Source organism: Rutidosis leptorrhynchoides, chromosome 3, assembly GCF_046630445.1.
Source record: "Rutidosis leptorrhynchoides isolate AG116_Rl617_1_P2 chromosome 3, CSIRO_AGI_Rlap_v1, whole genome shotgun sequence".
Classification (NCBI taxonomy): domain Eukaryota; kingdom Viridiplantae; phylum Streptophyta; class Magnoliopsida; order Asterales; family Asteraceae; genus Rutidosis; species Rutidosis leptorrhynchoides.
Window position 1 is genome coordinate 321,097,069 of NC_092335.1, and position 12,703 is coordinate 321,109,771.

Below are 12,703 nucleotides of genomic sequence, written 5' to 3' on the forward strand. Positions count from 1 at the left end.
TTACATATGTAGTTCATTGTTAATATACTTAATGATATGTTTACTTATCATAGTATCATGTTAACTATATATATATCCATATATATGTCATCATATAGTTTTTACAAGTTTTAACATTCGTGAATCTCCGGTCAACTTGGGTGGTCAATTGTCTATATGAAACATATTTCAATTAATCAAGTCTTAACAAGTTTGATTGCTTAACATTTTGGAAACATTTAATCATGTAAATATCAATCTCAATTAATATATATAAACATGGAAAAGTTCGGGTCACTACAGTTGTACTGGTGACTCTTGTCACCGTTTTCCTCCCACTTCCTCTTGAGTTGTTTCGTGTTGGCTTCTTTGGCCGCCTGCTCTTTAATTCTTCCCTCAATCTGATTTATGAGTTTATGAGCCATTCGACTTGCCTTCTGTATAGAAGCGGGCTCGTGTGAACTCACATCTTCCTGAATTCTTACTGGTAACCCTTTTACAAATGTGTCGATCTTCTCTTCTTCATCTTCGAATGCTCCCGGACACAATAGGCACAACTCTGTGAATCGTCGTTCATATGTGGTAACGTCGAACCCGTGTGTTCGTAACTCACTAAGTTCTGCCTTGAGTTTATTGACTTCGTTTCTAGCACGGTACTGCTCGTTCATCAATTGCTTGAATGCCGACCACGGTAGTGCGTAAGCAGCATTTTGTCATACATGTTCAAGATAGGTGTTCCACCACATTAACACAGTACCTGTGAAGGTATGCGTAGCGTACTTAACTTTGTCCTCTTCAGTACACTTACTTATGGCAAACACCGATTCAACTTTCTCGGTCCACCGTTTCAATCCAATTGGTCCTTCGGTTCCATCAAATTCCAAAAGTTTACAGGCAGTGAATTCTTTGTAAGAGCATCCTACACGATTTCTTGCGCCGTTAGCTGCATTGCTAGATTCAGAGTTATTGTTGGTATGTAGCGCAGCTTGTACTGCGGCTATGTTTGCAGCAAGAAAGGTACGAAATTCCTCTTCGCTCATATTCATGGTGTGTCGAGTAGTCGGTACCATTTCCTTCAAAATAGCCAACTGAATCGAGTTAATCATACAGAATATTAAGAGTAGTCAATAGTTTATCGTAGCATAATATAAACTCATTTATAAAAGCTTTTTCTTCATATTAGCATTTTATAAGTTTAAATTCGAGTACTACCTACCCGTTAAGTTCATACTTAGTAGCTAATATACAATTCAACTACTACAATTCCATATGAAAAACTGATTATAATAATATATCACATACAAATATTCTTCAAACTTACAACTTCGCTATATTACATATAACATGAAATATAGTACACTTTGATACAGGACAGTTTTGAAGATAAACCTAGTTAATACGCAAGTTGTTCAGCAAAGGAAATAAAGACACGTAATTCATAAGTCTAGAAACAAGTCATGCATTCTGGTTTTACTAAGACGACTTTCCATCCTTGGTCTTGTGGAAAATAACCGTTATGACCATTGGCTAGGCAGCATGTTGTAATATCATCAAAAGGACGAGGGTTTCGTAATATTCAACAGCCCCGTAATAATCTAAAAACCTTGTTTCTCACCCCAACTACTGAATCCATCACTTGTGGGAATGTTTTATTTAAAAGTTGCAATCCGATGTTCTTTTTCTCACTTTCGTAAGAAGCGAACATCACTAACCGTAAGCATAACATGTTTCTTTATATTGCATGTTAGAAGCTCTTTCTAATTCACGAAATCCTATGTTGGGATAAGTTGAGTCAAAATAGGTTCTTAACCCGTAGCGTAAAATTGCATTTGGGTTTTCCGCATTTAACGCTTTAAAGAAAACACGGCGTAACTTACGGTCTCCCCAATGTGATATACCCCACCTATCAAAGGAAAGCCTTTTATAAACTAAGGCATTTCTGGAAAGTCTTTGAAATGTTTGACAAGTTAATTTTGCCATAATTAATTGTGCTGATGAATTCTGACCGACTCTAGACAAGATTTCCTCAATCATATCCTCTAGTAGATCTTCTAAAATATTCAGTTGTCTACCCTTAACGTCCATTTTATTTTTATACTGTAAAATAGACAAAGATTAGATTCGTAAAAGATAATTAACAAACAATACAAGCAATTTTACATAGAACATAAAAGTACAAGCACACTACAATACATATAATACATAACATGATTACAACCCTCTAATCTGAATCACTGGTTTCTTCTTCTTCGGACTTGGTTCGTTTTCCTAATTTTCTAGGAATATATGGTGTTCCTCTAATACGAGCTGTCGTTTTCCACAATGGTTTAGAAAAACCTGGTGGTTTAGAGGTTCCCGGGTCATTGTTACATTTTAGGAAATACGGATGTTGCCGATACATATAAAGTTCATCGGGGTTGGAATCGGGTTTCTCTATTTTTATACCTTTTCCCTTATTATTTTCTTTCGCTTTATTAAATTGGGTCGAGGTAATTTCTATAACATCATCGGAATCCTCATCGGGATTCGATTCATCGAAAAATTGGTAATCTTCCCAATATTTTGCTTCCTCGGCGGAAACACCATTGACCATTATTAACTTTGGTCCGTTGGTTGAGGATTTTCTTTTATTTAATCGATTTACTATAGGTATCAATATTTCTTCCTCCGGAACCTCTTCTTCTTCCGGTTCCTCCTCTTCCGGTTCCTCCTCTTCTGGTTCCTCTTCTTCCGGTTCCTCCTCTCCCGGTTCCTCTTCGGGAATTTGTGAATCTTCCCAAAATATATTCGACTCTTCATTATTATTAGGTGAATCGATGGAATTTGTACTAGTGGTAGACATCTATCACACAATATCAAACACATTAAGAGGTTAATATATCACATAATATTTACATGTTAATAATATAAAGTTTCCAACAAAAGTGTTAAGCAATCGTTTTTAAAGAAAACACGGTCGAAGTCCAGACTCACTAATGTATCCTAACAAACTCGATAAGACACACTAATGCAAATTTCTGGTTCTCTAAGACCAACGCTCGGATACCAACTGAAATGTCCCGTTCATATTGATTATAAACGTTCCATATTAATTGATTTCGTCGCGAGGTTTTGACCTCTATATGAGATGTTTTTCAAAGACTGCATTCATTTTTAAAACAACCATAACCTTTATTTTATCGATAAAGGTTTAAAAAGCATTACGTAGATTATCAAATAATGATAATCTAAAATATACCGTTTACACACGACCATTACATAATGGTTTACAATAAGAATATATTACATCAAAAATACGTTTCTTGAATGCAGTTTTTACATAATATCATACAAGCATGGACTCCAAATCTTGTCCATATTTTAGTATGCAACAGCAGAAGCTCTTAATAATCACCTGAGAATAAACATGCTTAAAACGTCAACAAAAATGTTGGTGAGTTATAGGTTTAACCTATATATTATCAAATCATAATAATAGACCACAAGATTTCATATTTCAATATACATCCCATACATAGAGATAAAATTCATTCATATGGTGAACACCTGGTAACCGACATTAACAAGATGCATATAAGAATATCCCCTATCATTCCGGAAAATTCTTCGAACATGATAAAAACGAATTCGAAGTACTAAAGCATCCGGTACTTTGGTTGGGGTTAGTTAGGCCCAATAGATCTATCTTTAGGATTCGCGTCAATTAGTAGATCGGTTTACTAATTCTTAGGTTACCAAGCAAAAGGGGCATATTCGGCTTCGATCATTCACTCATATAATGTAGTTTCAATTACTTGTGTCTATTTCATAAAACATTTATAAAACTGCATGTATTCTCATCCCAAAATATTAGATTTTAAAAGTGGGACTATAACTCACTTTCACAGATTTTTACTTCGTCGGGAGTAAGACTTGGCCACTGGTCGATTCACGAACCTATAACAAATATATATATATATATATATATATATATATATATATATATATATATATATATATATATATATATATATATATATATATATATATATATATATATATATATATATATATATCAAAGTATGTTCAAAATATATTTACAACATTTTTAATACATTTTGATGTTTTAAGTTTATTAAGTCAGCTGTCCTCGTTAGTAACCTACAACTAGTTGTCCATAGTTAGATGTACAGAAATAAATTGATATATATTATCTTGAATCAATCCACGACCCAATGTATACACGTCTCAGGCTAGATCACAACTCAAAGTATATATATTTTTGGAATCAACCTCAACCCTGTATAGCAAACTCCAACATTACTGCATATAGAGTGTCTATGGTTGTTCCAAATAATATATATATATATATATGGGTCGATATGATATGTCAAAACATTTGCATACGTGTCTATGGTATCCCAAGATTACATAATATATTAGAATACATGTATAATACAATATAAGTTAGCTAGGATATGATTTGTATAGAATTGTTACAATATTTCCCGTAGCTACAACAATCAAAAAATATCCAATCTTGTTTTACCCATAACTTCTTCGTTTTAAATCCGTTTTGAGTGAATCAAATTGCTATGGTTTCATATTGAACTCTATTTTATGAATCTAAACAGAAAAAGTATAGGTTTATAGTCGGAAATATAAGTTACAAGTCGTTTTTGTAAGAGGTAGTCATTTCAGTCGAAAGAACGACGTCTTGATGACCATTTTGAAAAACATACTTCCACTTTGAATTTAACCATGATTCTTGGATATAGTTTCATGTTCATAAGAAAAATCATTTTCCCAGAAGAACAACTTTTAAATCAAAGTTTATCATAGTTTTTAATTATCAAACCCAAAACAGTCCGCGGTGTTACTACGACGGCGTATGTCCGGTTTTACGGTGTTTTTCGTGTTTCCAGGTTTTAAATCATTAAGTTAGCATATCATATAGATATAGAACATGTGTTTAGTTGATTTTAAAAGTCAAGTTAGAAGGATTAACTTTTATTTGCGAACAAGTTTAGAATTAACTAAACTATGTTCTAGTAATTTCAAGTTTAAACCTTCGAATAAGGTAGTTTTATATATATGAATCGAATGATGTTATGAACATCATTACTACCTCAGGTTTTGTGGATAAACCTACTCGAAGTGAGAAAAATAGATCTAGCTTCAAAGGTGTAGCGACCCGACCAAATCATGTTTGACGGCGCCGTCTACTTAGGTCCCGTTACGTGGTCATAAGTCTTTAAAACAACGTTTGACCAAAAGATATGTCGCATTCATTTCAAATGTAAAGATTGTTCAAAGTTTACGAGAATAGTTCCACCACAAGTTACGATACAAAGTTTTAAGTACAAATGAAACTTATGCGACACAATTTAAAAGTAGTCAAAAGACGCTCCATGTATGCATATATACTCGACATCCAATGCAAGTATCAAAATAATGAGCGGAAGCATGTATCATGTATCGTTCAAGGACCTGAGAAAAACATAGAAATCTGTCAACGAAAACGTTGGTGAAATCATAGGTTTAAGTAAGTAAGTACAAGTGAACCACAAGATTTGCATCAATGAAATAATAGTAATACATTCCAAAAGTTTGTTTCACGAGCACCCAATTATCAATGCTTAACATTTCTCCCATTGAACCCCATCACTTAGTGCTAGAACATACACTGTTTCTCGAAAATATATTTCATTCGTAAACGGTAGCGAACCGTTTGAATGAGGGTTTGTCAAACCCATATGGATCCATACAACATAAGTTCTCGCTTACACCCGGCAAGTGTAACTAATGATAATCGAATTGAGGATTTTGTTCTAAACTCGTATGTAGAATGTTTGTTTTCCTGTACTTGTGTTCACTTAGTAAAGAAATGTTTATGTTTTCTCATCCCAAATGTAAGTTCAAAAAGAGTAAAAGTGGGACTATGATCTCACCTTGAGTGCACGTACGAAAAGTACTTCACAAAATAACGTGTGCGAAGGATAGTGCTAGTCTTGACCTAAACAAATAGGTCGTATCAATAACGGTAAACACGATAGGTCAAAGATGTTCAATTAGTCCTATGGCTCGTTACGACTCGATTATTTAGCATGTGAAATCAAATTGTCAAGTTTCATGCAAGATACAAGTATATAAACAAGTTAGGAAGGTTGCATAATCATTTGGTTAAGTTTGACAAAAAGTCAAACTTTGGTCGGTCAAAGTCAACGAAAAAAAGTCAACACGTTCGGGTCGTGTCCCGAACTATTTTTCTGAGGTTTTTAATCATGTATGAGCATGTTAGGACAAGTTACATGTGAATCGGAGGTGCGTAGCATAGCAAACATTATTCGAAAATTGACCAAGTTGGACAGACCATAATGGCGCGCCGCGCGGGTATATGGCGCGCCGCGCCATTACCTGTGCAGAGAATTCTGGCAGTTTTTAAGTTTTATGCACGAACCTAACTTCAAACAATCACCATTTATGATCCGCAAACAATCAAGACAAGTATCTTATACCGTTGGGAAGGTAATTTGACGAGGAAAACAACTAAACACATTTCATCAATCAATCTACCTATTACAACAACCAAAACCGCATCTAATGCTTAACATTAACCGCATACAAGTTCATAAATGCAATTCAATGATTCGGGCAACCAATTTACATGAATGATATGCCGTTTCGAAGGTAATCAAGCATACAATCCAACTAAACACTTACCAATAATAATCCATGGCATTCAATGCATCAAATGTCCATTTCAAGTTCATCAAACCCTAACCCAAATTCACCAAAATCAATAATCAAGTTCATGAAGTTTTCTAAGGCAACCTACACATCAAATTGAAGCTAGTGATGCTAGTAACACAATTAAAGCATCAACTTTTAACATCTAACAACATATGATCATCCAAAATTCAAGAACAACACACCAAAATTCAAGTTCATGCTAGTTACACTAAAACAACGAGATCGAGCATATAAATCATATATTCATGTTAGACTTGAGCCATAGACACTAATTAACACTTTTATAAGTTAAAAACATCAAGAACACAAAATCTAGTGATTTTAGAAAGTTACCCAAATGAGATGAAGTTGGTACCAAAATGAAGAGGATGAAGAGAGGATCACAAATATGTAGTTTATTTTGTTGTAAGCCTCCTAGATCGGATTTAGATGATGATTGAATGAATTTGGTAGATGGGTGTGTGTTCTTGCTAGAGAGAAAGAGAGAGAGATGGAGATGATAATGAATGGGTGAAAGGGGTTTGACCCTTTGACCTAGTCAAGGGTTTGATCCCTTGTCAAGTTTAGTCCCTCAACTTTCGTTCGGGTGCGGGAATTACCTAAACGAGATAATTTAAAACGCGTATCAACGGGAGATGTTATAAACATATAACGGACTTTATATTAGTATAACGGAAAAGTAAATGGAAAAAGGCGGGATGTTACAAAAGGATCCTTGGATGGCTTGAAAGTTCTTGAAGCAGAATCATGACATGAAAACAAGTTCAAGTAAGATTTCCACTCGAAATAAGATTGTTATAGTTATAGAAATTGAATCAAAGTTTGAATATGAGTATTACCTTATATTAGAAAGATATCTTACTGTAAATAAGAAAGATTTCTTGAGGTTGGATGATCACTTTACAAAATTGGAAGTAAGCTAGCAAATTGGAAGTATTCTTGATTTTTTGAAACTAGAACTTATAGAATTTATGAAGAACACTTAGAACTTGAAAATAGAACTTGAGAGAGATCAATTAGATGAAGAAAATTGAAGAATGAAAGTGTTTGTAGGTGTTTTTGGTCGTTGGTATATGGATTAGATATAAAGGATGTGTAATTTTGTTTACATGTAAATAAGTCATGAATGATTACTAATATTTTTGTAATTTTATGAGATATTTCATGCTAGTTGCCAAATGATGGTTCCCACATGTGTTAGGTGACTCACATGGGCTGCTAAGAGCTGATCATTGGAGTGTATATACCAATAGTACATACATCTAAAAGCTGTGTATTGTACGAGTACGAATACGGGTGCATACGAGTAGAATTGTTGATGAAACTGAACGAGGATGTAATTGTAAGCATTTTTGTTAAGTAGAAGTATTTTGATAAGTGTCTTGAAGTCTTTCAAAAGTGTATGAATACATATTAAAACACTACATGTATATACATTTTAACTGAGTCGTTAAGTCATCGTTAGTTGTTATATGTAAATGTTGTTTTGAAATCTTTAGGTTAACGATCTTGTTAAAAGTTGTTAACCCATTGTTTATTATATCTAAAGAGATGTTAAATTATTACATTATCATGATATTATGATATATTAATATATCTTAGTATGATATATATACAGTTAAATGTTGTTACAACGATAATCGTTACATATATGTCTCGTTTCGAAATCATTAAGTTAGTAGTCTTGTTTTTACATATGTAGTTCATTGTTAATACACTTAATGACATGTTTACTTATCATTTATCATGATTAAACATAGTGTATCAATATCTTAATATGATTCATATGTATTTAGTAAGACGTTATTATAACGATAATCGTTATATATATCGTTTCGAAGTTTCTTAATTCAATAAACTCAATTTTATGTATATAACTCATTGTTAAAATACATAATGAGATACTTACTTATCATAATATCATGTTAACTATATATATAATCATATATATGTCATCATATAGTTTTTACAAGTTTTAATCGTTCGTGAATCACCGGTCAACTTGGGTGGTCAATTGTCTATATGAAACCTATTTCAATTAATCAAGTCTTAACAAGTTCGATTGCTTAACATGTTGGAAACACTTAATCATGTAAATAACAATTTCATTTAATATATATATAAACATGGAAAAGTTCGGGTCACTACATAACCTCACCAACCAATCTGGTATTGGTGCAGTAAATTGATTGTCGAATAGCACCGGAGTATTCATCTTCACCTCCGCAAAGCGAACCATCTGCATTCCCTGTGTATCTGGAACAGGAATATTTGCATTTCTACAAGCATTTAAAGCATCATGAATAAAAAGACAGAAAAACCTTTCACAAGGAACATAGGCATTCCTTGTCTTATCCACTTGAGCCTGTACCAGATCTCACAAAAGTTCTGCATAATCTGGATGTTCTACTCTTATGAATGAGTAAAACAGCTTCAACAACGGGACCGTCAAGCTATCAGATCCACTCCTTGTCATCAGAAAACACCGGTTGATGATTGAGAAGATCACATACCACCTGAAGTGTAGATACTTCTTCTAAAACTTAGCAGGTGTAACATTAGTGTCTCCACTATATCCCAGCTGGAAAACATAATTCATCATCTGTTGAGTGGAAGGAAATGCAGGAGCATTGTTCACAGGAGGAAGCTGAAATATCCTCCTGAAATCGGCATTAGTAATCCTCCTTCGTCCATTTACCCCCTCAACTCAAACTCAAACCTAGCCGGTTCCCCTTGTGGATTAGCAGCTGTAGGTTGTGTGGCCTTAGCAAATTTGATAGTTCTGTTGAGAAGTCTCAAATCTGTGTCAGTCACACTGACAGTAGCACTTAAGGCAGTCCAGAGTTGATGCCTTTTCAGAATACCAAGCCAAAGGTTGCCAGGAATGTTGGTTTCAGTGGTGATGAAGTGATTGTTTCTCATTTTGCTGTTTCATAAGAAATAGAAGACCACAATATGTTAACAGTAAACACATATCTCTATTCTTATTTCCTTTCAAATCCTTTGAATTTTTTAATTTTATGATTTTTATGAATTTTCTAAGTTATAAAAATCATTTATTCAAATTATTCACAAGTATTTGACAATCATGATAACCAATTTAAGCATTCAAACAATTAAAACAAGTATCATGATTATTCAAACAATCACACCAAAAATCCAATCAACACTTAGTCATTTTTCAAAAAGAAATTAGCAGATTCGGTAACCTTGAAATGTTGTCAAATATTATATTATATTATATTATATTATATTATATTATACTATACTATATACTAATTGACAGTGTCCAAATAGTAAGTGAATGGTACCATTATTGCGCTTTAGCCACTTGTACGTTTCACATAAACACTTGTACCCACAATGGGTACTACTATGCTACAATGAATTTTATTTTTTTTTTTAAACATCCCCTTAGTTCCCTACAACTTTTTCTAAAGGGCCGTACAACAACGCTCTCTCGATTTGTTTTTACCTTATTTTTCTCCACAAAAAAATGTCACCCATATTACTTTTTTTTTTACTCCTAAACATTCTAAGTTGTGTCATATTATGTTACTATCACATTGACTCACATTCGACCTTCTCATTGTTAAAATCGAATACCATAAAGGGGTTAACTAAGTCGTCACTAATTTATAAAAAAAAAACGTATTCTTAAACGCCAGCTTCGTAGTCGCTCAAAACCCGCAGTGAAGCGCGGGTCACACAACTAGTATAAATATCAACCCAGACCCTCCATCTTTACCAAATAAACATCCTCTAATTTCTAATCCCCCACCCCACAGACCAAACACAAATCAAATACTCAAAGTATTTGCCGCAAACTATTTCCGGCAATCTTCCATCGCCGTCGCAAAAGATTCCGTTATATCTCTGGTCTCTCTTTTCTTATTTGGTAATAATTTCTGTTAGTCACTTAGTAATATATATATATATATATATATATATATATATATATATATATATATATATATATATATATTGTCAGATAAATTGACATAGAAGGTTATAGGAAATGTGAATACAGTTCGGATGTTATATGAAATGTGAATACACTTCGGATGACGCTTATTTTTTTATGTTGCACCATTATTTTATTTTCATGTTGCACCTGTTTGAGACAATTTATAAGCCTAATTGTCCTGCTATCCATATATCGTCTAATATGCCCCCTTCAATTCTTTTTTTTGAACATTAGTTTGGGATCACCCATGGGAACTAAACCGTCCACGCGTTCATCTCCACAATTTATATTTTATAGAGCTTGATTACAATTCGACTTTGCCGTTGATCTTTATCTAAGACAAGGTGAATTCGACGTTACCAAAATGGTCCTTGCTTCTTTTGGAAGCTGTGTAAGGTTGTTTTGTTGAGTTGTATTTGATCAAGGGCAACGTCATCTGTTAACTTTTCTTGCACTGTAATGATTGAGTCTATGGATTCATATGAATTTACCATTCATTTATATTTTACGGATTATTATTAAAAAAATCCGAAACTTGAGAATTTATTTGAATGATTATGGAGACAGGTCAAGGTTGGCAGAAGCATAAGTCGACCATCGATCACCAGCATGCCTTACCAATACCGAAGAGATGCTCCATTCACAAAACATATCAAATAAACACGTGAAATCGTAGCGACCAAATAGATACCGGGAGTAAGGAACATTAGCCGATTTAGGAAACTGACAACACCTACAGAGCTGATTTACTTCATCTTGGTTCAATTCGAATAGATTTTACTCATGTTGACTCTGCCCATCTATAGAATAGTCGTAACAGAGTGTTCACCGAGTCAAAAAGACGTAGCCTTACAACAGAAAAAAGGGTAGGAAACTAAAATTGCCCAAATTGGGCAGGTTTACATGGATACCAAAATCGCAGTGTAAGCTATGTATGTGCACTGTTTTTGCAGTTTCCAACCGATTAAATATTATCCCCAAAGCTTACATAGTCACAATCTAAACTCAGAACATTATAAACCGAGAAACAACTCCTAAACTATTTAAATCTTCAAAACAACCTATCAAGGAAATGAAGCAAAGTCTCATAATCAAACAATGCATTTGTATAATTCTACTGCAAATTGTCATACAATTTTTTTATATAAAAGGCATGATACACATAACACATTTTCAATATACATTGGTACTTTCAACTTTGCTAGTAAGAAAAACAACGACTAACCACCCAAACTTAGATAAACGGAAGTTGCAACACCGACGGCGTAAACTCCGGCAACCGTCCCAACAACCTCAACACCAAACCTACCAAAAACGCCAACACCGACGATTCCAACAACCCCCACCGGAACTTTAACTAAAACCTCCTTTTCTGCATTCGCCACAATTAAATCCGCATACAATTCGATCGCAAATTCCTTAAACGCCGCCTCATCAAGCACAACAATTGCATCTGCGTCATCAATTTTGGTCACTTTTTGAAGCGATTTGTCAATTTGTGAACGGGTGGGTGGGGCCGTGACCCATTTTTGGATTAATGGGATTTGGAGAGTTGTTAGGGTTTCGTAGAGCCGATTGGAAGCTGAAGGGATTTGATAAAGAAGGATGCCCGGGAATGTTTGTTGGGCTAATGAGATTGATTGTTGGTAGATTGTGGTGCATGCGGTGATGAACTCCGGTGAGCTGTTTAGTTTTCCGGCAACCCGTTTTGATGATGATAGTGATAAACCCATTTTTTTTTTTTTTTTTTTTTTTTTTTTTGTGGAGGTAAGGAATAAAGGGATTAGTTTGTTACACTACAACGTTGACTTTTTAAGCAAATCTGGCAGTTACAGTATTAAACAAGACAGTCACTAAAAAATTGGAATATTCGTTGATCAAAATTTTACTTTCATCAACTAGTATACCACTCACAACCATGACATGCTTCATAAGAGTGCTTTCAACCATGACATTGTTTCTTTTAGGACTAACCAACTATTCAGCGCCACATCAGCACCTCTATCTCACTTTCTTTTCATAACT

The 12,703-nt window shown here is 34.0% G+C and overlaps 1 protein-coding gene across 1 annotated transcript; it reads right to left on the minus strand.

Moving 5' to 3' along the window:
• Positions 1 to 11,704: 11,704 nt before the first annotated feature.
• LOC139897469 (uncharacterized) lies at positions 11,705 to 12,433 on the minus strand. The gene has a single exon (XM_071880166.1). The coding sequence runs from the start codon at positions 12,409 to 12,411 to the stop codon at positions 11,899 to 11,901; it is 513 nt and encodes a 170-aa protein (XP_071736267.1). The 5' UTR covers positions 12,412 to 12,433; the 3' UTR covers positions 11,705 to 11,898.
• Positions 12,434 to 12,703: the final 270 nt, after the last annotated feature.

What these genes read in the sequence shown, in the direction of transcription:
- LOC139897469 (XM_071880166.1), bottom strand. Translation starts at nt 12,411, where the DNA reads ATGGGTTTATCACTATCATCATCAAAACGGGTTGCCGGAAAACTAAAC.